This window comes from Brienomyrus brachyistius, chromosome 1 (assembly GCF_023856365.1).
Source record: "Brienomyrus brachyistius isolate T26 chromosome 1, BBRACH_0.4, whole genome shotgun sequence".
NCBI classification, from domain to species: Eukaryota; Metazoa; Chordata; class Actinopteri; order Osteoglossiformes; family Mormyridae; genus Brienomyrus; species Brienomyrus brachyistius.
In genome coordinates, this window is record NC_064533.1 from 7962391 (window position 1) to 7990380 (window position 27990).

At 49.2% G+C, this 27990-nt stretch overlaps 1 protein-coding gene across 2 annotated transcripts; it reads right to left on the reverse strand.

The window, feature by feature from the left end:
- Positions 1 to 1661: 1661 nt before the first annotated feature.
- Positions 1662 to 27788, reverse strand: usp6nl (USP6 N-terminal like). Of its 2 annotated transcripts, XM_048971446.1 has the most exons (15): positions 27329 to 27788; positions 23789 to 23872; positions 13979 to 14052; positions 13555 to 13637; positions 12430 to 12469; positions 12136 to 12216; positions 10739 to 10846; positions 10498 to 10607; positions 9784 to 9832; positions 9559 to 9679; positions 9379 to 9473; positions 9044 to 9109; positions 8560 to 8659; positions 7659 to 7811; positions 1662 to 5721 (listed from the first exon to the last, which is right to left on the reverse strand). In XM_048971446.1, exons 2-15 carry the CDS (start codon positions 23790 to 23792, stop codon positions 4100 to 4102), a joined length of 2706 nt encoding a protein of 901 aa, XP_048827403.1. In that variant the 5' UTR covers positions 23793 to 23872; positions 27329 to 27788; the 3' UTR covers positions 1662 to 4099. The 2 variants fall into 2 exon arrangements, with proteins under 2 accessions (XP_048827403.1, XP_048827395.1); XM_048971438.1 differs by lacking the exons at positions 23789 to 23872; positions 27329 to 27788 and adding an exon at positions 15491 to 15628.
- Between the last annotated feature and the right edge of the window lie 202 nt (positions 27789 to 27990).

Sequence of the window (27990 nt, forward strand, 5' to 3'; positions counted from 1 at the left end):
TACAAATACTTGGAAACAGTATTAAATGTTCACAGCATGTAGTATGCTGAAATTCCAGGCACTAGAACTTCAACAAGTTCTTAATTCACATCCCTTCTGTTAAATGAAGTAGAATATCATTTATGGTTGAAGTTTCTGAGCTAAGTTCTAAATTTTACCAAAAGTTAAACTAGAAAGAGCCCCAGAGCTGATTCCAGAGACATTGTTATAAACCACCACCATTAGTCAGAGCCCAAATGCACGTAGATGCACTGCAGTAGATTTAAAAAGTGTGCAAGGCCCTGTTAAAATGCCAGGTTTTTGTGACGCGAACAAAAATGAGATGCCAATACATCTTTTCAAAACTTTCCCCACCTATAATGTGACCTGTCTATAACCTGTAAAATTCAATTGCAAAGCAAAGAAATCTGTTAGGGCCAAAATTCCCAAAAACAATTATAAAAGACATACAATAAGCTTCTTACATAAGTGTGCACAACCTTAAACTAATACTTTATTGAAGCACCTTTTTATTTAACTACAGCATTCAGTGTTTTTGGGTAGGAGTCTATCAGGTTGCCACATCTTGATTTGGCAAAACTCTTCCTCCAAATCGGTCGGATAGTGAGGGCATCTCCCCCTGCACTGCCCCCTTCAGGTCACCCCGCAGACTTTCGGTTGGATTTAGGTCTGTGCTCTGGCTGGATCATTCCAAAACTTGTTTTCTTCTCGTGAAGCCATTCTTCTGTTGATGTGGATGTATGCTTGGGATCATCGTGGTGCTGAAAAGGTGAAATTCCTCTTCATCTTTCTAATAGACTCCTGAAGGGTTTGGGCCGACATTGACTGGTATTTGGAACTGTTCATGATTCCCTCCACCTTGACCAAAGCTCCAGTTCCAGCTGAAGAACAGGCCCAAAGCCTGAGGTCACCCTGACCACGCTTCACCATGGGTGCTCCTCTGGTGATGCAGTGTTGTTTTTGCACCAAACATACCTTCTGGAATTGTGGCCAAGGAGTTCAGCCTTGGTTTCATCAGACCATAACACGCATTTTCCCAAATGTTTTTTAGAAACTTGCAAAACTTAGCCAGTCCTGGATATCTTTCTTCTGTTTTGTGAGCATAACCCATAGTCCAGACATATAGAGAATATGGGAGATTGTTCGCACATGTAGTGTAGCACCAGTACTGGTGCTACACTACATTCCTGCAGCTCCTTCATGGTTGCTGTAGGCCTCTTGGTGGTCTCCCTGACCAGTCTTCTTTTTGTCTTTTCATCAACTTTGAAGGGATATCCAGTTCTTGGCGACATCGCCGTTGTCCCACATTTTCTCCACTTCTTGATGACCTTCTACACTCACATCACTTGCGTTTGACCAAGGCAGCTCTAGCAGGGCAGTAATGTGGAGAACCGACGTGTTTGGAAAGCGTCCAATGAAGATGCTAATTGACTAACCTCTTCTGTATGGCCACCCATTCTGCTGCTATTGTTTGATGCTGGAGGATGCATGGCTGTGTGCTTAATTACACACCTGCATGCGGCAATGGTGTGTTCCTGTAATTACTACAGGTGTCTCAATAAACTATATAGACAAGTATGTCGGCATTTCTAGTCCACATTATAGCTAGCAAGGGAAACACACTACTAAACTGACATTGTTGATAAAGACAATACACCACATACAGTAAAGGTTTTTTTTTATTGATTAGGCAACAGTATTCATAAGTAATATGTTTCATATTCAGAAAAGGGGATTTGTAAGTGAAATGCCTGGTCACTCTGGCTAACCAAGGAGAGCAGAACGGTGATGGTCCTTTAACATAACGCTATTGCAAACATGCGTAAATGGAGATTTACCTGAAGAATGTACAAATCAAGCCCCAAAGTAGCTTTCATGCAAGGTAATAAGTTGGCAAGATTCCATCCAGCCAGCCAATGAGTGCATCAGTTTCACCCAGTAATCCAGAACAGCCCTGCCCTTGGTGCGTGTCGCTTTAAAACCAGACAGTACAGTAGTCACACACCGACTATAAAAGGAGGAACATTTGCAAGTCACAGTGGAAATAGGTTTGTGGCCCATAAATTGCATCTGAGTAGAGAGGAGCCAGAGTTCTCTGCTTTTAAATACAGAAATCACTCAGAAATTCTGTCAGTTACATCTCAGGGAAAAAAAAAAAGAAAAAAGATCAACTAATGCCCTTTGAAAACAAGTCGACCTGGATTATTAGTAAAGAGCACACAAGGACCAGGGTGTTCAGCAACATTCCCGGCAAACACAAGTCATATATTAAAAATAAAAATTGCCAAAATGAACTGAGAAAAAAAAAAAAAAACGAACAGTTTTTTATAGTCGTTATATACAAGTGCAGACCCACCACTGTGGTTTGCATCTTTCTGCCCCAAAGTGAAAACTGTCCAGAGCAATTTTCCAAAGAAACATAGACTTTGGTTTGTGAGCCTGTGGAAGGAAGACCTACGTCAGCGGGGGACAGTAAGTGTGGATACAGCAGTGAGTCGGTCGTGAAACCAAACCCGAGACACGCGTGTCTACAATAAACATGCAAAATAGACAGTGTAATGGGCCAGTGGTGGAGATGCGGGACAAAGTCAGCGGCATAGTTTTCCTGGTTCATTAATCTGCACTCGACTTGTTCCCGTCCACTATAACCTACTGGGAAGGTAGGAATCAGAAACAAGGCGATTCTGCTCATACAAACGACACTGCTACCAAGGGGAGGGCTGTGCATGGCACTGTGAGCTCCACAGCGCCCTCTGTAGGCCACCCAACTAATCTACAGGAGCAACACAATCTCTGTAGCAATGCCAGCAAGGTAATATTTCACGTGGGACCCAATTTGCAGCTGGGAATCACAGACTCTTCTGACTGACCTCCTTATGGGGACCACAGGAATAAATGGTCTCTGATCTTTCATAAGCAGCAATCCTGAATTGCTTGCTTTACATTCATCTTCAACCTCAAAAGATGCAGTTAAGCATACTCACACTTCAACTGATCCTTTGCGCACATAAAAAAAAACCCCCAAATATATAGCACATTGAAAAAGAATGCTAGTCAACATCTCCCACGATAATAAAAACTAACCATGGATTAGCGTTCCTTGCCCAAAATATTGAGGTAACATTTTCTCAGCAGCTAAATACTAGCGTCCCAATGTTGCCCAAACTGTTGAAGTGTAGCACCTTTGAAAGCGAGTCAGTGAAACAGGGACCGACTTCAGGCTGCGGTTTCTCCACAGCCGCTAGCGTTTATTTAGTAGTGCCACGAGTCCTGAGCTGGTATGTAACCCCATCCTTACACGTCACCCCTGAAGCAGGCATGTTAGTCCAAGTCGGGATCAATAAAGACCCAAAATGCTGGTAACTGTACTCTTTCCCATAATGCCCTGCACATCACAGGGAAATAAAAGGGGTTTTGGAAAAGACAAAATATGGGGTTTCTCTGTCCACCCCCACCCAAGGGTCCGATGTCTGGATGTGGAGGTTCCTGCAGACGTGCAAAAGCCACTCAGCCTGCTGATTCCAGAGAAGCACCAGACAGTGCCAGCTAGAGCAAAGGACATGCGATGACCGTACTCCACTCCGGTGGTAGTGCCTAGCAGGTCTGAATGAAAGAACGAAAACAGTATCTATTTTTCTGCCATGTTACTTAATATTTGCTATTCAGGAGAGACTCACCTTCAAATTCACAAGCATATTATAGAGAAGAAAATTCTAAATAAATTTGGATGTCAAAAAAAAAAAAAAATTAACATTTCAGAAGTCATTTGTATTTCTCACTCCCAGAGTAAACATCGACACACTGTGTGTGTGGGGGGGGGGTGCAGATTTTTCACAGCTCAGAGGGTAAAACTCAGTTTACAATGAACTCAACTGAGCTCAAAGCTCATCTGCTGTTAACAATACGACAACAGAATACAAATTTCCAGCTGATTTTCAAAAGTTTCAGCTGACTTCCAAAACGTTTTTGGGGGTGGGTGTCCGGTGTCACATGATTTTGACTCAGGGTCAGTCACAGAAAACAAAAAAGAAAATAATAAAAAAATCAAAATGTGTGTTTGATGATTCAAGTCAATTAGTTCTGCCTTACATCCCTTTCTTCAGAGTAGCATTGTCTCCTGCATGGCAAAGGCTTCTGCGGGGTGCCTGTAGTGTGGGCCTCCGAACACTGGAGGGAGCTGCTGCCTCGGCAAAATCTGCTGCTCCTGATAATGTGTCCTGAAGTGGTGGAGTCTGTCTGGGCTAGGAGGGTAGGAAAACTCCTCATGGGGGGACAGCTGTGCCTTGTGGAAGCTGGGAGATCTGGGAATATTCCCCCGGTGGTGTAAAACGTCATGTGCAGGTCCCCACTGCAACCCCCAGCCCCTGTGCTGCTGTTCCTCCCAGTGAGAGGGCAGCCGGTCTGCCCTCCTGGAGGCCTCATGTCCACTGTGGGGCAGAAGGTAAACGGGTGCATTAGTCACCCTAGGGGGCGCTCTTGAGTAGGCAAGAGTACCGTCCGGCTGCGCATGTGCACTCTGTCCCATAGGAATCCTTGCTGCGTGACTAGCGTGTGGGGGAGATGGATGCCGATAAGTAGTGTAGGAACTGTTGGCAAGGACCTGGTCAGGTGAGAAGCTGGTGGGCACGTGCAGGTTAGTGCCATACTGATGCTGCTCTGGGGGCATGGCTTCCAGGGGTGCTGGATTCATCCTGTGCGGACGCTCTGCAGGGTGGTACTTCATGGAGGCGCTGTACTCCAAAGAACGCCCGTCCCGTCGAGAGTCCTGCAGCACTGGAGCACCGTGGTACCGCCGGGGACTGCTGGGGATGTGCCGAGGAGTTTGACCCATGGGTCCAGGGCCCACATTGTCCAGAGGCAGCCCAAGCCTCTGTTGGCCAGTGCTGGCTCTGATTGTAGTGCCACCGGTCCAGATTGGGCCCTGCCTCAGCTGTGCCTCACCATGCAGGATCTGGGGTCGCGGGATCTCCACGACGTTAATCTCCGAACCTGGGACGTTGTCATACTGTGAGCCGTTGGAGCCCCTGTTGGATTCGGATGCAAAACCGCTGGACCGTAGCCGGGTCTGTCGCTGAAAGAACTGGCTTTCGTCCAGGACGGAGGGAGAGCGTGACGGTGTGCTGCTCTGGCTGTAGAACACCCCGTGGCGCTTGCTGTGCTCAGTGCCGGCTGACATAGCTGCTTCAAGCTTGGTCTCAGAGGGCTTCACCCAGCGTGGGGTGATATCTCGGACGCGAGTGTTGGTCACTCCGTTGGCCGTGGCGGGAGTACTGCTCGGTCCATTCTGTGCTGGTGTAGTAGTAGTAGTAGTAGTAGTAGTAGTAGTAGTAGTAGTAGTAGTAGAGATGGGCATCGATGGAGGCTTTGGGGCTTCTGCCTCTCCCGATGCCCGGGACCGCGCCTCCTTCTCACTCCTGTGCTGTCGCACCATCCTCTCGAGCGAGTCCCTCCTGGCCTTGCTGTTGGGCCGGCCTTGCCTCTGCTGCTCCGGCTCTGCCTTCGCGACTGCCTCCGGTCCCGTCCGCGCACCCTCATCTGTCCCCGGACCGGCTTCAGACCCAGCCACCGAACTCGCTTCCGGGATCTTCTCCGGGGAGACGCCGACTGCTTTCTGCTCACTCTCAGCTTTACCACGGTGGCTCTGACCGTTGACTAGGTGCTCGATGGTGGAATCAGGCGGGAGCTGACCCAGCGGCTTCTTGGGAAATTCCTCCTCTTTACCTGCGCAAGCAGAACCGCAGAGGACAGAGTCATCGTCACATTCGTTTTTTAGAACAGACTAAATACACGTTTTAAAACACGAGTACATCATGCATCAACAGAACTTGGGAGCAAAAGGAAGAGAGACAGAAAGATACATCCATCCACACAGAGACAAATGGTAAGATGGTGAAACGTCTAGATCGGTGTAAAAGCTTTCAATGTGCACCTTCACACACCTGTAGAAGCAGTCACACATATTTATAACTTAAAGACGGGACCTGAGTGATTGCAAATCCTGGGGATAAACAGACAGTGACAAAGGGAACTCAAAATACAGTACATTCCAAAGAGGAACAGGCACTAATGTTCTTCACTGTTAGACCAAAACAGAGCTCGCCACATCCCTCCACAGAGACCCAAGAGACGTGATTAGACCAGAGTGCTCCACATTCCGACAAGCACCGGGGTGGGGGGGGGTAACGACGTCAGAGTCACATGACACATGGGCAGTCGATGGCGATGAAGCTGCTGCGACGGCTGTCCGGCCAAGAACTTCAACCACAACAGAGCCGTGCAGGACGGACAGGAAGTGCTATGAGTGTAACATCAGCAGGTCATGCGAGGTGGGGTGGTGGCAGCACACGGAACACCTACACTCTCACAACATTCGCCCAGTCCACCACTCACCCCCCAGTACTGTGACCAGGCCAACCTGCAGAGAGCGGAGGGAGTTGTTGGAACGCGTCCTGGACTATCAAGCACCCCTGGCTAATATACTTAACAACACTTAGTGTGCATGTCAGGGAAGGGCTTTGGGCAACTGTGAACAGTACGTGCTACCATGGCAAGCAGGTGCCAGGCTATCAAAGTAGCACTCAAACGATGGAACTCGTCTGTGAAATGAAAGACGGACATGGCGACTGGAGTAAGGTGGAGTCTTTCGGAAGAGAAGGAATTCTGCAACCTGGTGATACCACCAAAATGAGGGTATGGATGAAGGAGCTGTGATGACTTATGAAAATCAAGGGGGGGGGGGGCGCTTTCTGCAAGACAGGCCTGGATACGCTGACATTTCCGAGGGACAGAACAAGTAAACCAGCTGCGATGGTCTGACACTGACGCGCTAACAGGCCATTTTGAAGGCAAGATCGGGATGATGTTGAGGCCCCCCGAGGGTGGGGCATGGGGGGGCCCCACTGGGGAAAGGGGGGGGAGGGGATGTGACGGACACATGGACACAGAGGCTGGAGGTGCCACGCGGGCATGCCCACCGGTTGGCGCTGTTGGGGGTGGCAGGGGCTCTGCTCACGCCCCCTGTTTTGTAGGCTAGACGACAGAGTCGGGAAACGACGGCAGGATGGGAGACAGAGCAAGAAGATTAATCACAGAGAGGCCTTTTCAACCGAGAAGACATTCAGACGCTGCGTTCTCAGGGTGTGCGAGGGGTGTGTGTGGAGGCGGACCAATCGCACCAAGTAGGCTGTCTCCATTATCTCAATCCCACAGCGGCCTACGATAGACCCCCCCTTATCCCTATAAGACCTTAAGCAAGATGACCATTATGACAAGAAGCTTTATTTATGATGGACCGAACTAACTAATCCAGTAGGACTTCCCACTGTATAGTGGATTATGGGATACACTGCAGAGCACCCTATGAACACTACGGAAGATATATAGTAGACATCAAATAGCGCAAGAGATTGAGTGGCCAGTGACTTGGACCAGGTTGAGATGCGTAAATACGTTTCACCTGAAATCGACTGGCTAGCTATTCAGTAGGGGGCGGGACATAAATCGGCCAATTAGCAGAAAGAAGAATCCAGCTGGCAGAAAGGAAAGGTGACTATTGGACAGCAGGTGGAGGGTGGGCGGGGTCCTTTAAAAGCAAGCCCTTCACAAGCAGAGTGATTGGTGCAGAAGGAGGTGTGTCCCCATGGAGTGCGGACTCTTACCGGGCGTGGGCAGCTCCAGCTTGGCCCGCCGCAGTTCAGACATGCAGTTCTGCAGCTGCTCGATAACAGCGTCGTCCTCCATGAGGAAGTCTTTGGACAGGGTGATCTGCAGGAACTCCACCAGCTCCTCCATGGACAACTTCAACAGCTGCTCTGCTCAGAAGCACAAAGGTTTGGGCAGGTATGACACAAAAGGTACGCACTGGTGCGTCACACAGCTATATAAACGCAATGAGGTACAGAAATACTCGGCTGTATTCAGACCATGAGACAGGGATGAATTGCAGGCTTGGGATCAATACATACAGAGAGAAGCGAGAGAGAGAAAACGGACAGAGAGAGACAGAGACAGAGCTTTCCCCATCCTTCCATGACCTACTTGGCACCACAATGCAATGCAGGTAAGATCAAAATGCAACAGCAGCACTACATCTACTACGGCTTGGGTATGGAAGAAACGAACCACCTCTGGCCTCTTTAGGTGGAGACACAATGTAAGCAGGTTCAGACGCGCAGCACAAATGCAGTGCGCAGATGATCCGGAAAAGATGACGGACGTTTAACAAGACTCATCTGGGCATTTATATAATTTATCCAGTTAATCAATGTAGCCATTGGGTCATAATTAATGATCAGACCTTGTTGACCTTTGAGGGACAGAAGACCGTATTTTAGACGGTCATCATATAGCGAATGTAAGGCCAGCTAATGAGTGTTGAGGAAGCTGTTACAATTTAGCAGATGTCGAGGAACACGTAAAACCTTTGCGGGTTTTGATAAAATGTGAAAAGACTCCCTTTGTTGGTTCTTGAGAAAACGTAAGAGATCTTACTTTTCCAGAGCGCAAGGAACATGGAAGATGACATTACGATTTAAGCTTCAGGGCCGTGGAGGATCTTACTTCTGTGGATCTTCAGGATCGCGTAGGACATGGCTGTCAGCACCCGCTCCCCTTCCAGGATGTAGATATCCCACAATCTGAGCGTCAGCGTGAATGGGGCCTGGGGGGGGCACAAAGTGGCCAGCGTCTCACACCACACGTGATGTCACAATGACATCACAACAGATCATGAACGACACTGGAGGATTTTCTCAGGATCAAGTGAAGGAAACGACACAAAGACGAAGCCCAAGACTCATCAGACCGCACTGGAGTCTAACGCAGAAAGCGCTGATCAGAAGGTCGCTGGTTTGAGTCCAGCCTTGACAGAACAGTCTTGACTCAAACCCCCAGCTCGATTACCAAGCTAGCGCTCACCTATGCGTGTCTGTGTATCATGGAGAGCAATATGGGGTAGGCAAAAAGAATTTCCCCACGTTGGCCCCAATAAAATGTCAATACTATTACTTTTATTATTATTATTATTATTATTAAGACCACCTACTCTGTCTAGGAAACACTGAAAGAACCACTTCATGGTGTACAAACTGGTAAACACTTCTTGACTGTCCTGAGGGAAGGAAAAAAAAAAGAACAAATTATGAATAAAAATCTCCTAAGCATGACAACAGGTCTTAAGCTCCTAAACAGTGTATTTGTGTTCCGTCACACTTCAGCAGCTAAGAGATCACAGGCTAACCTATCGAACTCAGCCCCGATCACGTCAGAATATGAACAGGTTCCGTCAAACGAGTGCAACCTGACCAGGAGTCCTGATCAGCACCCCTGGGCTCCCACCAAGGCCCAGCCGTGCTCTGTGTCCCCCCACGACCTGCTCACCAAATGCTGCTTCAGCTTGGGCAGCATCTTTTTCAGGACGTGGTCATGGTGCTCCTGGAACCTCAGCAGCTTGGGGAAGCCAGGAACAAAGAACCCTGAATGATGAAACGTGAGAGGTCAGGAGTCACCTCGCAGTGGGCAGTCTGCGGCGTGTCTGATCCTTGGTGTGGTCGTACGCACCGTGCATGGCGTGCTTCTGCCCGGATAACAGCTTGACCAGCGCCCAGAAGGCGTCCTCCTCGTTCATGTAGATGAGCAGCAGGGCGGTGATCTGACTCATACCCTGGCAGTAGCCGACTTCCTGCAGGGACGGGAATGAAGCCAGCGTTTGATACCTACCTCCTCCACTCATGCACCTGTACGTCGTATGTCAATCACGCTTGGGTAACCAACGAGGGCACTCACTGTATTGTAAACCGAGTAGGCTGTGAGGACATGGAACAGAGCTTGCTGCCTGCAGAAGAACAGTAGACGTATGACTTTATAGTCTCTACCAGCCAGAGTGAGTAACAGCATAAGAGTGTACCACCAAAAACAGGTGGTCCCAGGTTACTCTGCTCCCAGGATGCCTTGCTCCGACGGCCAGCTTGATTGTAAACGTGAACGTAATTGGCAGTGTCACCTTCCATCCAGTGTCTGTATCTGCTTGCCCTATTCTGGGTCGCTGATAGCTGAGCCTCTCGAGAGGCTACAGGCACAAGGCAGGGAACAACCCAGGATGGGGCGCCAACCCAATGCACGGCGCGCACGCACACGCACACGCACACGCGCACACACACACGCACACGCACACGCGCACGCGCACGCGCACACGCACACACCTATAGGCAATTTGGCAACTCCAATTAACCTCAGCATGTTTTTGGATTGTGGGGGGGGAACCTGGAGGAAACACCATGACGACACGGGGAAAACATGCAAACTCCACCCACGTGGAACCCTGCGGAGACTCGAACCCGGGTGCCAACCGCCGGCCCACCGTGCCGGCCCACACAGATTCAGGATCTCCCAAACATCAACCTGATTCGACTGGCCCATTCCTCCTCAAGGCCACTGGGCCCCTCGGGGGAGGCGATTTATCACGCATGTCGCGCTCAGACAGTCAGATTCGGCGCGTACTTGACGTCGTAGCGGTTCATAAACATGATGTGGTCGCGGTACGTGCGATTCACATCCAGGTCGATCTGCCGGATGTCGGGGGATATTGCTCGGGCTTTGACCTTCAGTTTCTGAGGGAGAGGAGGGTGCAAATAGGAGAGAAAGAGAAGCATCGCGTGTTAAAAAAGACGACAATTAAGAAGAGTTTACGATGTTTATTTTACCTTAAGTTTCTAACACAGACAGATCAGTGGGTTGTTACCTCATAATAATCTTTCTTATCTGCCTTCATCTTGGGCACGTCCAGCAGGAGGCCCCAGACCTCACCCCGGAGCTGCAGTGGGATGCCCTTGTAGACCCTTTTCACCAACTATGAGACAGAAACACGCCACATCACCCAGCGAATCGCAAGCCGCCGACTCATCTCCTCACGCCCCGCTGGTGTCTCGAGTCCACAGCCGGGTGTTAATTGTCCCATAAGGATACGTTGACAGTCACACAGAGGGTAAAAGAGCCCCGAGCAACAAATTGAAATAACCGTTGACTGACGAACGGCTGGATTTGGCGCAGTGAACGTCGCCATTGCGGAGGACCCTGGGAGCCCCAGAGGGAACATCACTAGCATCGGCTATTGTGTGGAGCCGGCCCGCCTGGCACATGCAAACTAAACGGCTGCTTGTGGCCCTTGAAAAAGCAGGAGCCCCGAAGGAGGAACGATCATTCCACTGACTCCCCCAACACCACCACGCCTGGCACATTTTACCTGCCCCTGGCAAGGGCCGACAATTCAAATTGTGCTTGGAGACGGTCTGAGCAGGCAGCAAACTGTGCGCGATTACATGTATGCGAGATGTCATCTCCAGTTGCTTGGCCACACTTAATACCCAGGTCCATGGTTGGTGTCGTCAGTCCTGGTTCCTGTTGATTCAGAGGGTTCTTTACGTACCAGAATCACAAGGGGGAGACTGGAGGAAGCTGCTCCAGAGCAGGACACTATCAGAACTGTTCCTACTAAGATGACTTATTTAGCAGATGCTATTACTCAAAGCGACGTAGAATTCAGAAAGCAGAGTGACCCGATCCCTGCAGCAATAGGGGCTTAAGGACACTGCACTATGTGCCAATGGTGACGTTACTGTTAGCCGTGGGATTTGAACCGGCGACCTTCTGGTCACAGTCCTAACCTGCAGAGCCTCGGATATTCGGTGTTTCTCAATACCAAGGATGCAAAGATCGTACTTGCGCTCTTAGCCACAGTGGTCTTGCTAACTTGCCTTCCAAGAAACACCTTGGGGCGCAATGAATCATGGGATTGGTCTTGTTCAGCGAGGACACGACCGACGCATCCTTGATACTCGGGGCGGGGCAGGAACTACATCTGGGGATTTTTACCGTCCTGCGCACTTCTGTTCTCGAAAATTGGAACTGCTCGCTGGCGATGGAAGACGCCGTATAACAGATACACGAGAACACATGCAAGGTCAAGTACACATATTGAGAAATCGATCATTGCCACCGTAGTCTGAATAATAAGCAGGAGGTCCAGGTTAAACAGAAACAGTGGCGAATGACATGAACTCCTCCTCATTATGGCCTGCAGAAGGGGCCAGTGCCCCAGAAGGTAGAACTTCTGAAATATTCATGGTCCAGCCTGCTCACCTTCTCCGTATTCTTATATTTATCCCAGCTCTTCAACATCTTCAGCCATTTTGTCGTTCTGTCCATTTCCAGGTGCTTTTGCTAAAATGGACAAAACATCCGGGCTATAAGGACGTTATTACGGATGCGTCGGCGGCAACAGCACACAGAAACGAACTGCTACACTTCAGGGTTTATTTACCGGCATCATATTCAATGAAAAACGTTGTCAGGGAGAAACACGCCATTCAAAAGGCGCGGAAAACGGAGGACGGTTTCACTGAGGCCGAGTGAGCTGGAGAGGGTGATATTTACCTTTTCTTCCATAGAGTCAAAGGATGGAAGTTCGATCTCACTGACGTGGAGGAAACACAAATGAGAGCGGAAGGGAAAGAGGGAAACGAACATGAATACACACCGTGCAAACTGCGGCGAGACACCAATCATAGTCACAACCGTAAGTGAACTGACTCCAATCAGTTCCCAATGGGAAACATGTTTGTGTTAATTTATGGCAGAAGGTCACTAAAGATGATGGTTGTAATTCTCTGGTATGTCTCGAATGTGTCTTATCTTTTATAAAGGGACTTAAACATCATAGGGATAGTGGATAAAAGGCAGAGTTTATATTTGACTGTCCAGTTTATCCTCATGCAGCTGCCAAAACCAGGAAATGGGAGACGCTCCCCAAGAAGGGTTTTTGGTCCTCGTTGGCCTCCTTAAAGACGGGAGAAGTGTAAACTTCAGGGTTTTTATCACTCTCAGTCACTCCAAAGGTCACAGGGTTCCCAAGAGGCTTTCTGACGGAACTGGGGCGGTTTAACCGCCAGATGACCCTCATCTACTGACCCACCAGTGAACCACCACCAGTCACATCTCCTAAACCTGCCTGGCAGTCAGGCTCGTCTCAAAGAGCTTCTGCTTAGAGAGGAATTCATTCCAGGATATCAGAGTCATAACAGGAGCATACACACAGAATAACGTCTGGCACATCCCATCCCACAGCCCCCAGCCTCAGGTAACTTCCTGTACAAGACAAGCCCGTGGATGAGAACTTCCTGTCTAAATCCACCATCCAAGATCAAAGCAAACCCAGAACGACATCAAATTCTGCTCCGTCCTCCTGACTTAGCTCTGGTCTTCCATATTCCTCTCCATGTCCTTATGTTATGAGGCACGGGGGTCTTAAGCCACAAGTGTCAACTCAGAAATACCCAGAACCCCCTGGACACACAGTGGCACTTCAAAATAACCCAAATCTAAAGCTGTCCCGTTCAAAACATGCTTTTTCAGGAGTGTATGGCATTAGCGTGATATATATATACCTCGGAATCCCTGTACTGCCACAGAACTGCCCATTACATCTCTTCCAGAAGCTTTAAGTACTTCTCAGAGTGCTTGACGGACATTTCATAGAGACGTTTGAAATGCACCACTTACTGTAGGAAGCCAAACCTATCGATGACCTTGTACAGACGGAAGTTTGCATCTTCCCATGGTTCCACTTCAGTGCCATCTTTGCCCTAAAATAACATACATTTTAAAGTGCGCATAGTTTAATAGTTACAGCGTGATGTATAGTTTTCATGCCTCTTGTTTCTGCAGAGAGACTAACTCAAGATAAGATGGAACTTTGCTAAAAACTCAAAAGGACAGAGCCACTATTTTCAGAGTTTTGTTTTTATATTAAAAACCTCTGGGGGGTAGCATTCTAAGTGGATAGTAACATGGTAACAATCTTAACAGTCTAGAAAGATACGGGGAGTCACCAGGAAAGAGATTCCGGCCCATGCCGTTAATGATCACCCTGACTCTGCTCGCCAATCACAGAACCCCAGAGATCCGCCCGCAGTGGAGAACTTACCTTATCATATTTGGCCACAATCTCTGCCCGCTCTTGTTCAAGCTTTATCACTGCATCCTGCTCTGCCTCAGAACCTGTGAGGAGACCCAAACAGGATCAGTTATCTTCATCATCATCAGTCAATAATCACCCACTGCTTGGATCGGAATTGTAGTGGTGCGAGTACAACAGCTACTGATGGGTGTTGAGCATCAGCCAATCCATGGTGCACTACACACTAGGTCTTATCAACAAGCATCCTACCCCCAGTTAAACTTCTTCTCAGATTGTAGCAACAAACCCTGTTTAGGAACCAATCCCCCCGCCCATTCCACTTTGGTGGGTGCCAAAACTCTCTCTTTGATCTTTATCCAATAAAAACATTACAGGCCAACAGCAGCCATCATACATTCCAGAAAAGGGCTAGATTTAAACAGGCCTTAGTTCCAGACAATAGCGTGTTTGACTGCCTCCTGCACCTTTACACCCACGTCCAAGGATTCTCTTCGTCTGAGAACAAAGAGAGCAACTCATACAGAGTATAAAGACAAATAGAATTAAACCAGAAAACGAGCCATTATATATAAAACAGGCTATATAAAAACTAGAGGAATGTTTCAAACGTATGCAAGGAAATGTCTGGTAACATGTGGAGACCAAGGTTAGAATGGAGGCGGGTCTTTAAGTGCGAGTTACTCAGGCGATGCTTTTGTCCAGAGCGTTATACACGTTTGAGAAACGGGATGAGAGACTAGCCGAAGCACCGAGGGGGCCTTCTCAAGGGCCAACGCTGGGATTTGTACCAACAACCTTCTGATTACAACGGGACATCTCCGGGTCTGGATCCCGGCTTCCCGTTTCCACGGTGCTGTGGAATAATCAGGTAAGACAGAAACGTCTGAAGCTGAATGTGCTCCGGATGCTGCCCTGCTGAGCGACGCTGGCACTCCAGGGCCCCAGGTCCGGCACGCACAGCTACCGCCCTGCTCCCTTTCCCCCTCTCACGCCTCTAGCTTGATTTATCCGGCCGCTGCATTTCGCCTGCAGACATCGGCTACATCATACTTCAGCTCTGCTTAGTTGATATGCACAGGAAGAGTCCAGCATGATCCCTGTGGACACGAGCAACTTTGTGGGAGCGGCTCTCCGCCGCCGCTCCACCGTTACGGTTTCCCGAGGTTAAAAATGCTCCGCTCAGGTGACCTTCTAAAGATTGAGCTGGTGTGGGTCTGGAAGCCTTAGGAAACTGACATTTGAAGCACGGTTGAAGCTGACATTTCAAGTACCGCAGAACAACAAAAACAGACAAAACAAAAAGTGCCTCACGAGAGCCGTTTGGAAAAAGAAAGAGGGGAAAAAAAACTGAAGCTAAGCCCTTAAGCAGAAAGCGCAGAGGGAGCATTTTAAACAGCATCGCACACGGGCTGACAGACCTATGCTTCATGGGTCCAGCAGAGCCAATCCCAACGCTAACTAGATACTGCAGTGCTCTACACAGATGCTGGTGACCTCAGAGAGATGACTAAGGCCTACCTTCACTCAAGCTTTCAAAATGCTCCAGACGACATCCCTGAACTCCAGTCCACATTGATCACAGCAAATTGGAAGACACCTCCAAGAAGTTAAAAGAAAACAGAGACCTTCAGCCACGAAGACCCAAGACTATCATAAAACACAGAGATGGAGTGGGGGGGGGGGGGGGGCGGCAGGGGGAGGAGAGGGAGCTTAAACTAAATGGGGGAGGGGGTGCCAGCACGTTCCTCGTATCTCTCAGAACTGTGTCAGAGAAGAACCATCTCTTCCACAATGATGGTTTGTCTGTGTGATGAGCGAAGTGTTGCGTCACTGCTCAGCTCCCCCCCCACACACACAAATTAGACATCTATATCTTTGTGGGGACTCTCAATGGGCATTACCCTAATCCTAAATTTGAAAACCTTAACCCCTACCCAGCCGTAACCTTAACCATAAGTAACTAAACAAAATATAAGACTTTGCCATTTTCAGTTTTTTGATTGTAATCACAGATTTTTATTTAAAAAAAATAAAATAGAGAAAAAAAATCCCCACAACGTTAAAACAACAGGTTTTTAATCACATTGTGGGGAAATTTGGTCCCCACAATGTAATGTATATCTGACCCACACGCACAGGGGACACACAGGATGGGGACACCCCCCCCCCCCCAGAAGATCCTGACTGGAGAGCTGTCATGGAGCCCAGAGGAGGAGAGATGGGAGAGCTGAGATGTAACAGCCTTCACACTCAGCCTGCTTGTCCTCTGGCCCTCAGTAAGAGGCTGGAGCAGAAGGAAGTTCAGAGCAGTCGATTGTGAAGGCAAAGAAAGACACCCACAGATCCATTCATTAAAGAGCCATTTCGCAGCTGCCCTCGACAATGACAGCCACAATGACCCAGGGGCTAACAGACCTCTCACATAGTGCCACTCGTAGGTGGCTGAGTAGAAACACTCAAAGTCTCCTCTGGTCCCAGCAAGTGGGAGTCTACCGTTGGCCTCTGAGGAATGTTTTTCTTTAACCCACGCTGGGAGCGCAGCAGTCAAAACCAGCAGATAAGATCCTATAAAAGCCGAATAATCCACCAGACACTACTCTGGCCAAGCTGCACACTGAAATTTCTCCTTAAATGTCCAATGTTCCCCTTCAATAAGACCGCAGCTCCCACACCCGATGTGCTTCATGAGGTCTATTCCAAAAACAGCTTAATCTGAAATTATGTCAAACAATGATTTTGAAGGAGGGATCGTTCACTCTGGCCTCCATTAAAGTGTCACAATGCAGCAATGACACAGCTCTGAAGACCATGGCCGTGGTCCAGGTCTGCAAGGTCTACATGCTACAGCAGAAACACAGCAGCATGACTTCCAGAGTCAGCCATGACTTCAGAGAGCAGACGAGGAGCTCCGGAGCTGGGAGTTCAGCCAAACCCCCTTAAAGAGTGGGAGGCGCTGCCACCAGGGTCCGATAACCCCCCAGTAGCTAGAGAAACATCATGTTTTATGCTCTCTGACTTCCTGAGCTTCCAAGCTGACCAAAAATAGAACATTACTGCCTCACTTCCAGCACGTTCTCATGGAATGAGAAAAAAAAAACAACTGTGTTTCGGGAATGATTACACCGCGGCTGCTGGCCGGGGGGGGCACTGTAGCTGCGAGTGTGAGAATGTGAGTTTTTGAAGCACCACAGCTGAAATGATTCATTTGACTTTTGTGGAAAAACAACAAAGGTAATTTACTCTGCCGAAACACACCATTTACTCTGCCTCACTCTGTGAGCATCGCGCCCATGTGAGGATGAAGGAAATCATGTCCTTGACTGCGGGATTGGGGGGGGGGGGGGGAGGGAGGTCGACACCTGGGGGGTCCTTAGGGGAAGCTGTGACCAATCACAAAGAAGCAAACTCAAAAAAATCCAGACGCCATTCCAGGTTTGGAGGCTGACAGCATTGACTGTGACGATGACAACCCGGCCACAAGGAGCAGGTCACCGTAACGCCCTAAACCAGACCTGTTCCATCCATCACTCATGCGATGCCCTACAGAGTCACGGTACTCGGCCTCTGCTTGCTCACCGCACTTCTCCTCTTTCATGTCGTCCACCCAACTCGTCCTAGTGGTTCTGCCGGCCTTGCCGCCTGGAGTGAACCTCACCAGCGCACACCGCGGTAAGCCGAGACAGACACACGCCCACGTGCACAAACACACCTTTGTGCCTATGTCGCATTCCGTTGGGATGGTGGAGCTACCCCCCAACACATCCTGCAGAACCCAAAGAGGGCAGTGACCACCCTGGAGGCCCCAGAAGGGCCACCACTGACCCCACCCTCATCCTATCCCCGCCCCCCACCCTCGTTCCATCGCTCCCTAACCAGGCTGGACATGCAGATCTGTTACTGCGACCTGCAGGTCGATCCTCCCCGGACACACGGATCCACACATCCAGAGAGACTCAGAGCTACAAGGAGCTTCCGCACTGGGCCGGGGTTCGGTAAGGCATCTTCACCCTGGCCCCCGACTGCACGAAAACATCGTCACATACGCGGACACGAAGGAAATTCGATCCGAGGTTTCCCAACACCGTCACCAGGTGAAACGCTGCTCTCTGTCCCTCAGCTTTCTCTACGCTCGCAGGATGACGACGGGGAGGACGGACTGTCCAGGGTGAGAAGCGCTCTCACGGCCGGCTGGGGAGCCCGTCTCCGGAACGTCGGGGTGTCGGACGGAGCCTTGGATTTCCTACCTCTGCCGGAGAACCTGATCTGCCGCAGTGAAGGACAAGGGCGCGTGGGACACGTGAAAGGCCACATGACGCAGGGCGAGCTGCGGCAGGGCGTCTGTCGGGAAGCACTGCGATGAAAAGGTGGCGTGCGAAAGGGCAGCATGCAGCTGACGTGAGGCCATCGATCTGGGCAGACGCCTGCTGCAGCGAGCTGATGCGACATCACGTGTGAGAGACAAAGACGAGGATTTACGCTCAAGCATGCACACACAGACACACACACACAGACCGACTGACAGACAGAGACACACGCACACACAAACACACAGACCTGTACTCGTATCTTTGCGGGGACCGTCCATTCATTTCTATGGGCAAGACTCCCAACAATGGCAACCGTAACCCCTCCTCAGCCCTAACCTTAACCATAAGTAAACAAACAAAATACAAGTCTTAGGCATTTTCAGTTTTTTGATTCCAGTCTCAGATTTTTATAAAATTGAATTTCCCCTTGTGGGGACCAAAAGAAATGGTCACTACAGCTTCAAAATGACAGGATTACATTTGGTCCCCATGATATATCTGACCCATGTACGGATACACACACACACACACACACACACACACACACACACACACACACACACACACACACACACACACACACACACGTTGGAAGACAGAAAAGGCGGGCTGCACATCTCCGGAAAAGATTCACGTTCTGTTCTGCTGCCGATCACTAACCTTGTAGGACTCAAAATCACCCTGAGTTCATAGTGTTTATATTACTGAATGAGGGCATCGACACCCAAAGCACATCAAGGGACTTACAGGCACGTGCCTCTAATTCTGATTAACTGCTTCTTTGTACCCCTCTCTCTCTCTCGAGCTTCGAGGTTGTCTCTCTCTCTCGCTCTCTCTCTCGAGCTTCGAGGTTGTCTCTCTCTCGCTCTCTCTCTCTCTCTCTCTCTCGAGCTTCGAGGTTGTCTCTCTCTCTCGCTCTCGAGCTTCGAGGTTGTCTCTCTCTCGCTCTCGAGCTTCGAGGTTGTCTCTCTCTCTCTCTCGAGCTTCGAGGTTGTCTCTCTCTCTCTCTCGAGCTTCGAGGTTGTCTCTCTCTCTCTCTCGAGCTTCGAGGTTGTCTCTCTCTCTCTCTCGAGCTTCGAGGTTGTCTCTCTCTCTCTCGAGCTTCGAGGTTGTCTCTCTCTCTCTCGAGCTTCGAGGTTGTCTCTCTCTCTCTCGAGCTTCGAGGTTGTCTCTCTCTCTCGCTCTCTCTCTCTCTCGAGCTTCGAGGTTCTCCACAGGCTTCCAAATTCTGGTGGCCATGGACACATGAAGCAGGCCACAGGCCACAGGAGTTTCTTCATACTTGGGCTGGCTGCCTCTCATCATTGTTTTAGCAGCTGAATGAGAATCATGCCCTCACTGTGTGCCTTCACACTTACTCAGCTATGCCCGCTGCCAAGGAGCAGGAGGAAGACTGTACAAACCTGTGATAGATATACCCCCCCCCCCCCCCAATACCCAGAGGACACCCCTAGGAGGGCCAGCATGGGCAATTTCCCCACGATTATCTTCTATAGACTCAATTCATAAAGCATTACCGCCGCACATAAAACTGGTCTTATCAGTATTCTCTGCAGATATAGTACAGGAACACGGGCTCAATGAAACACTTCTGATTGGCTGCCTCCCCTACAAACCAACCATGTGATTTAATTCCGCTGTGACCTCGACTGTCAGCAGACGCCGTATTTCACATGAAAGGCAGAAGCTTCCGGGGGCAAGGTGGCATCAGAGGAGCCGAAACGGCAAGACGTACGAGAGGTCATGTCCGCGCGATGTCTGAAGAAAGGCCTGATTTATAATGGGAGCAGGAACAACAGAGGAATAAATCATAAACCCTCTATTTCTGGATGCCCACGGAGACCTTTGAGTGATGAATTTCTCTGCTCCAACCTGCATTCACTCCTTGCTACGGCAATAACAGGGAGCACTTGGGAATGAGACTGTCTTCCAGACGGACCAGTGTAAGACCCTGCATCACGACCAGGTCAGCAGCACGAGAGCGGCCACCTGGCCATTCTCTGAAGAGCCGAAAGTCAACATACCAACTGGTGTTGACCTGGGTCTGCTATAATACACCTTTCATCAACTTTCGCTCTTCAAATAAAAGACTCGCGACCAACAATCCTAAAATACACTTTCCCCCACAGACGCTAGGAGCTTTCGGCTTGCTTTATGCCACGTGTATATCCTCATTTGTAGTTGCAGATCACTGACGATAGCTCCATAACACGATTTGGAATCCAACTGAAGCACACAATATGCTAAGGAACTTGTACCATCCTACGCACTGACCCGTTGGTCACTTTAGGCACTTTCCCACCAAAATTCCAGAACCAGGATCCTGGTTCCGAGTTGCTGGGCCACGTTGACTGGGAACTTTTGTAGTTTTCCCACCGCACGACAAGAACTGGGACCGTCACGCTAAATCAGCATGGGAGATACAAAAAACTAGTAGAGTAAATGTCACATATTTTGTACCTGACAAAACTGCAAAACAATGGAGAGCCACTTTTACTGTTGTGAGTTTTGATTATTTTTTTTGTAGTCCTGCCTGGTTTGTTTTCATCTTTTTATGGCATTGTTGTGATGTCGGTGATCCCCAGCCAAACACGGTGACACCTGTGGATAAACTTTATCATGCAGGATTCAAATTCTCTCTGTATATCATCTCCTGAATAAAAGCTCATGATGATGCTAGTACATCATCATCCGTCCATTTGCACACTTACTTCTATTAGTAAGAGTTTTGTTGCTCCTCCCCTGTAGTTTGTCAAACAAAAAGTACCTAGTCTGGAGCAGGGACTAAAAAAAGGGTTCTCTGAGGAACTACAATTGGGCCGAACTACGATGTTCCTGCAGTGGAAACGTGACAAATTCCTTGTTCTGGAAAAAGATTTTGGTTCCTGAAAAAGTTCCTGCGGTGAAGAAGGGTCTTTTGATTAAATATGGCCCATAAAAAAACAAGTGCTAAAGGGTCAACGTAATGGTGCACGTGTCACATAACCATGCCGGGTCCCGCTTGACAGAAATCCCTCGGGCATCGACCCAGAAACGTGCAGGAGAGATTTATGCATGCGGTAGCACCGTGTCATTCCGGCAAAGCACAGCTATCCAGGACGGGAGGAGGGAAAGGGTTATTTTGGCACAGAAGAGACCTTCATAAGGAATTAGGAAGGTAAAGTGACAGGCCCCACCTAATGGGGGTGATGAGTTTCATGACAACTTACAGTCAGGATGTTTTATAAAACCAGAATTGCGAAGAACTCGTTCTTCGGGACGGCGATCAGATCTGCCCGACACTGGAGGATGGATGGGGCACTATCAACGCCCTCAAGACATAAATGGGTGGGAGAGCCAATCAAAACGCACAAAAAGAGTCATCTGGCATGTGACCGAAACCTAGCAGAAACCGACCCCCCACTCAAGACTTGGCCACTGCTGCTGGTCTGCCTCCCACCCTCCCAGAGCGAAGACACACTTTATACTCATACCATTCGATCATAGGTGTGCAGGAGGGGGTCTCTCCCCCCAAAACAACCACACCCTCCTAGTCTTACAGGAATCACTTAAACATGAATCACTGTCATATTAACACGGCAGTATGTGCGATTTAGCAACTGTACCATGACAAAACACCCGTCAGGAGCATTATTTTACAACTTCCCGTCTTTAAACAGCTTCGGCTCAGCAGGAGAATAAGCACTGTGGAATGCTGGGACATTCTGAACTTTGACCCAGCTTGGCTATAGTGCGGGTTATCAACTCACAATAACCTAGTCCTACGCAGAACAATCTCCCCTTGATCAAGACTCTCTTTAAAAGATTAATTCTGATGACAGACTCCTCAAAAAGACTCCAAGCTATTAAAACTAAAGAAATATTTTCCCCTTTATAGTGAACTTTGGCCTGTCTGTGACAGTTTAGCAGGAATTTTAAAATGCAGATTTGTGTATGACTGACAGTAGCAGGAAGTTTGGAGGGGGAAGGCAGGAAATGGCCCCCAGACTGGGAGAGTGGTAACTCACGAACAAACAAGGCAAGTGAATCACAGCTTAAACATTAAACAGGTATTTATAAGGCGCCATGACACCCGCGTGACTGGAATTAAGGCCTACAACATTCCACACGGAGATATTAATGGATGCTTGGTTGTCACAACATCGGGCTCTTACAGACGGAGAGACGGACGGCATTAAGTCATCCATTCTGCGAAACAAGGTTCTGGGAATGAAACCGGTAAAAAGAAGAAAAAACACAACACGACAACAAAGGCGGGATGTGTATGAACCTGCAAATTGTCGCCTCTTCAGTACTGAGCAAGAGTGACATCACCGCGCTCTGCGGGGAGCGAGCGAGACAACGAGCGGGTGAAGAGTGAACAGCGCAGCAGAAAGTGCAGCACTGCAGAGTCCCTGACAAAATCCTTTTTTTTTCAGCTCAGTCAGCCTCACGACTGATTGCACACACAGCGGTGTACGGAGTTAAGCCCATTTTAACGACATTCAATCTATCATAAATTCATAATTTATTGAAATTATCTGTGCACGCGTCTGAGAAATGGGATTAGCGCGCTGGCACATTTTATGCCGCCCGTTTTTATTTTAGGACAGGCAGACTGCAGGCAGCCGGCTGGGGCCAAGCCCAAACGCCACTGGAGCAGCCGGTGCTCAAACGACCTGTAAATGAAATGCCAGCGCCGCTGCTGGGTGTGATCGCGGCGCTGGCATACAGACCCGAAACAGGTCGGGAAGTCAGGCCGACGCCCTCACCCACCCCCCACGTGGTTAGACAGTTTTCCTAATATGAGTTTCGGGGCATTATGCGTAAATGATGCTAACTGACCTTTGCCGTCATACCACTGGTCCCCGTAGTGCATTCAGGCAGCATCACGGCAGGCAAACAGGCTTAAACAACCGCCCCCCCCTACAAACTCCTCATCCTGTGAGCCGCGAACATCAAGCCCTTAATGAATGTCGGAGCGGAACTCTTCCCCCCCCCCGCAGGCGCTGGCGACGGGCAAGTAATTACGGTAATTACGCAAATTAGTACAAGACCTCAGAAGTACAAACAGGTGTGTGTGAGACAGAAGGCGTGCAACCCTTAACGGGAAACCCACCCACAATCCCTCAAATACCCAAAAACAATTTATATAAATAAAACATAAAAAGCACATTATACATCTTTATTTGCCCATGATGTCATCGAACAACATCTTAGCTGAAACTGCCACACCCTCTGTCACTACAGGCCACACCCTAATTCACTACAGGCCACACCCACTCTCACAGACTAGGCCCATACAGCAAGCAGAGCTGCACCCATCTGTACCCACAGGGCCACTGCCCGAACCTGACTATAACCGTCGCCAAACCTAAAATGTGCTACAGTTCCGCGATACAAAGAGCCTTCTTACTTCTTCCTTCACAGATATTCCCTGCTCCATGGCCCACGTGGCACTTGCTCGTAAACCCCAGCTAGCGCAGCTAATATAGGTGGCTCCATGTGGCAGCTGACCACCAGTACTCACTCATGGTGGGAGCCCAGGGCACAGGCGAAGTTCAATACAGGTGAGCTTGTTGGTCACAGGTCCACTCCTGGAGGCAGTCATGACCTGTGCAGGAAACACACACAAGTGAGGGGTCCGTGGCTCTGGGACACGAGTCACAGGCGTTAATAAACATCTACCGCCGTGGAAACAATGAAGAGACCACAGCACAATTTTTTGTTTCACTCATTTCTGAATTTATGCGTGTGCGTCTGTTATTAATATATTTTTGCAAATTGTAAACTGCAGCCTGTTTCTCTGTTTGTCATCAATGAAGCGCTTCTTCCTTGCTTTATGAGACTTCAATCTCACGTCTAGGAGCCTGATATAAACTGTCCTAGCAGTGCACTTCACACCTGCGCTCAATGTTTCCCATTCGTTTTGAAGGTCACTTGATTCATCCTCCGATTCATGAGAAACTGTCAGATAATTTAACAGTCACCTCTAGCAATAGAAAAGCCGCTTCTGCCCCCAGGTTTCTGGTCGTTCCCAGTGTCTCCTGCTTTACTTTATTCTTTGCGTACTGCCGTCTTAGAAGTGTTGAACCAGGAAGCAAACTGCTGCTCGGCCTAGGCTTCTGCCAGCAGAACCAGAATTAAACCGGGATTTGTTTAAAAATACAGAGCGGTCTCTTGACTTTGTTCCACAGCTGTATATGGAAAATCAGAGCAAACTACTGTGCAAGCCAACGCTTAGGTAGCACTCAGATTAATTACATCGGGGTAGGCAACGACAACCGTAATGAGTTACTATCTGCCTGAGATCAGGTGTGGTTCATCAGAGACCAGGTAGGATGGAAAACCTGCTGGATACCGGCAGTTAAGGATCCGGGTTGCCTGCCCCTGGATTAGATGGACTGACATATTTTATTGATCCCAAGGGGAAATCCAGTTGCAAAGTGCAACAAAGGAAACAAAGTGCGCAGATACAAAGCCGCACATACACACCCCCCCCGAACCCAGGCACACACACGCGCAGTAAACGACCGTAATCTGACAAAGAACTGGAGCTGCGCGAGCCGCCGTAATCTGATAGCTCAGAAAAGCGTCCTTGAGGAACAGTGAGGTGAATTACTGTAATTAGAGGATTTCTGCACAGATGAGGGGCAGCGCTCTGCCCGCACGGGGCTGAGATCACCATGCCACGCGCTGCAGACGGATAGTTCCGGAAAGGGGACGGCGGTACTTTTATGAACAACACAAATAGGCAACATGGACAGAGAAGTACAAAAATACATTAGAAAGTAAAAAAAGAGGAATAACGCGTGTTTTCCCACACTTATTTTACTCATTTGAACTTTATTTCATTTTGCTTCTAAAACCTTACAAAAACACATCCATGGATGAGTCTGGGGGACACAGGCGCCTTTTCTCCACCTATCAGAGGGCAAAGTCCTCCAAAGGCGAGAGATGATCTGAGCCATATCTACTGGGGTCACGCTGTCTGAACACAGAATTGTCAACATGCAGGGGAGCTGCTAGCGCTAGCCCCCAACCCAGACCTATAACTTTATATTCCAAATGTTTTTAGGTCCCTGTCAGCATGCTGCCATACAGATCATTGAGGGTTTTTTTTTTTAACCAAATCTGACAAGAGTACTGAACAGCCTTTCGTTACTGACTCTGCTTTTGTGTGGGGGTCTGCAGTCAGCTGGTGTGATTCCACAACCTGCATCTGAAAAAGGTGGTCTCTCTCAAGTGCTACACTGGGCTAACACAGGGCAAGCAGACTGCCAGATACAGGCAACATCTGCACATACAGGGGTTAAGGGGTCTAGTGTCCCTGCATGTTCCTGCGGGTGCGTTCGTGTGGACAGGATACTTTCAGAGCAATCCATCTTTTAGTGCTAATCAGCACTGCCGTGACATGAGCCTTTCCCATAATCCCCTAGTGCTGTTGCAGCACAATCCCAGGACTTGGCTGGGGTTTAGAGTCTGCTGTTGAGGGGGGTGGGAATGGGTCGGTGGTAGGCTTTTATCTTTATTAGATTTGAACTTTTTTTTTTTTTAAATAGACTATGTCACTCCGAATCTTGCAGTGTTGGGAGAGCAAATACTTGGGGTTTAAACCGAAGGTACCTACCTCCTGCGCTTCCCAGAGGACTCCTATATGCCATCCCACTCAGACCCTGATTTTCCTTGATCTGTCCCGAACTCCGCGTGGGGACGCGCGGTCTTCCGCCAACTACCACGGAAGATGCGTGCTGACATCATCACGCAGCAGCGCCTGACTAACAGGTGCTGTCATTACCCATCACCACACACGGCGTGACTAATGTGCACCCAGGCAGGGAAGGAGAGGGTGTGCCAGACTTCGGGACATTACCTAGGTACTCACATGCACAGTCTTGCTGCATAATTGCTGGTGTCTAAATGCAGTCGGTTTGGGGTGTTTTGTTAAATATGGTTAAAGTCAGAACATCTGATTTCTAAGACGATTATCCAGCAGCACAGGTGTAGACAGCATGTAATGGCAGTTTAAAGAGCATTGTCGACTTGAACAACATCAGAAGTTAAAAACATTTATTTACAACGTATACGTATTTGTCTCACTTATGTTGCTTTTCCGAAAAGGGTCTACCAGATAAACAAATGTCATGCAACGGTGATATATTTTATGCGAGTAATACAAACGCAACACAGTGCAACCGAGACAACAACCCGAAAGATTTGCATGGCGAAAGGTAGTGATGGCACAGGAAGGCGGCCGGGATGTTTGCGTGCTCCGGTACGCGGGGGCCATGCCGCGCGGACAGGGGCACCCCTATTCATATGTTGGTACAGCACGAATGCCTTAAGCCGTATTATTAAAAGGTAAATACCGGATAAGGACCGGCACGTAGAATTAAAAACACCAGCAGCTTCAAGTTTACGATTAATGTTCTCATGCATAAAAGGGCCGGTATATTTCTGCGGTTTGCAGCGACCCAGCAGACTGGGGCAATTTGACGCATGTTATCTTTAATTCACTCGAAACAGAATCGCTACGGACGAACTCAGATACCCCCCACCCCACCGGCGACCCCCCCACTACACTATCACGTCATTTTGACCGACAACAGACTGCAGCCAATGACAGCACAGAAGACGTGCTCGGCAGCCAATTAAATCGCCCGGTCGCCCGTCTTGCGTGATGCGTAAAGAGAGCCTCAACTGCGTGGGGGGGGGGGGGGAGGTGGTGGCGGCGGCGTTGGGTAGCGCTTGTAGGCCGCAATAAATACGGATCGTTATAAAGTTTCCGGTGCCTCAATTTACATTTAAAGACCCGCACGATGCCGAAAGCGCAAAGCGGCCCTGGCCGCGCGCTCAAGGCTCCGATGCGCGGCGCATCGACAAATAACGAAATACGGCGGCACTGCTGCTTAAAAGGGTCCAATCCAGATTAACAGGGTACAGTGTTTCCAAAATGCGCGAAAATGTTTCCACGGCGAGGGAAAGCCCACCGTGTGGGTTCAGCATGTGCTGGGAAACGCGGCACGTTTAGGTGCCTCAAATCAGGATGAATAAGGCGGCCGGGAGTTACCTTGATCTACAGCGCCCGCGCCCGCCTCCTGCACATCGTCCAGAGAGTTTGTTTTGTCCCCCTTTCAAACCAGAGGCGAAAATTCCCATCGATCCCACACCAGGAAGTCCCCGCCGTCCGGGCACATCTGAGCGCACGGCCAGCTCGCCGTGGACGCCGCTGCGGGGCGCGTTGTAATCGGTCCAAGATCCAGGTAGCAATGCGCCGCCAGCTGGTCTTATCCCGCCGGCCGTACTGGATGGGGAAAGGCGCTGCGGCAGAGCGTGTCAGTATGGAGCCGGGACTGTGCTGTGTGATCCCTACCTGTGGGTCGGGACTGGCCGCACGCCTGCGTCAGCGACCCAGCCTTCGCGCACAGGCAAGGTGCTGCCTGTCTTCGCGGGGGTGTCATTAATGAAAGTTTACACATTATTACACAGAATCCGAAATTTCCCCGTCACATTAATAACTCCGTTAATGCACGATAAAAGTTCCGACTGCCTTTATATGACTGAATTACTGTTTACCTCGAGAGGGAATACTTAATATACTAAGCACAGCGGCAAACTATTAGGCACAGTAAAAAATAAGACTGGTGATACGGTTATGCTACTTTAAAGGGAAATGTATTTTTTTAGAGATTATTTGCTGCTGAGGGACACCGTTTACAGCACTTTGAGAAG

Bases quoted from the DNA above. Each gene is read 5' to 3' on its own strand.
- usp6nl (XM_048971438.1), bottom strand. From the start codon at position 15,545: ATGTGGACTGGAGTTCAGGGATGTCGTCTGGAGCATTTTGAAAGCTTG. The intron at 10,608-10,738 runs GTAACAACCCAC...CCTCTCCCTCAG, and splicing joins ATAAGAAAGATTATTATGAG to AAACTGAAGGTCAAAGCCCG. The intron at 8,660-9,043 runs GTAGGTGGTCTT...TGCCCCCCCCAG, and splicing joins TTCAGTGTTTCCTAGACAGA to GCCCCATTCACGCTGACGCT.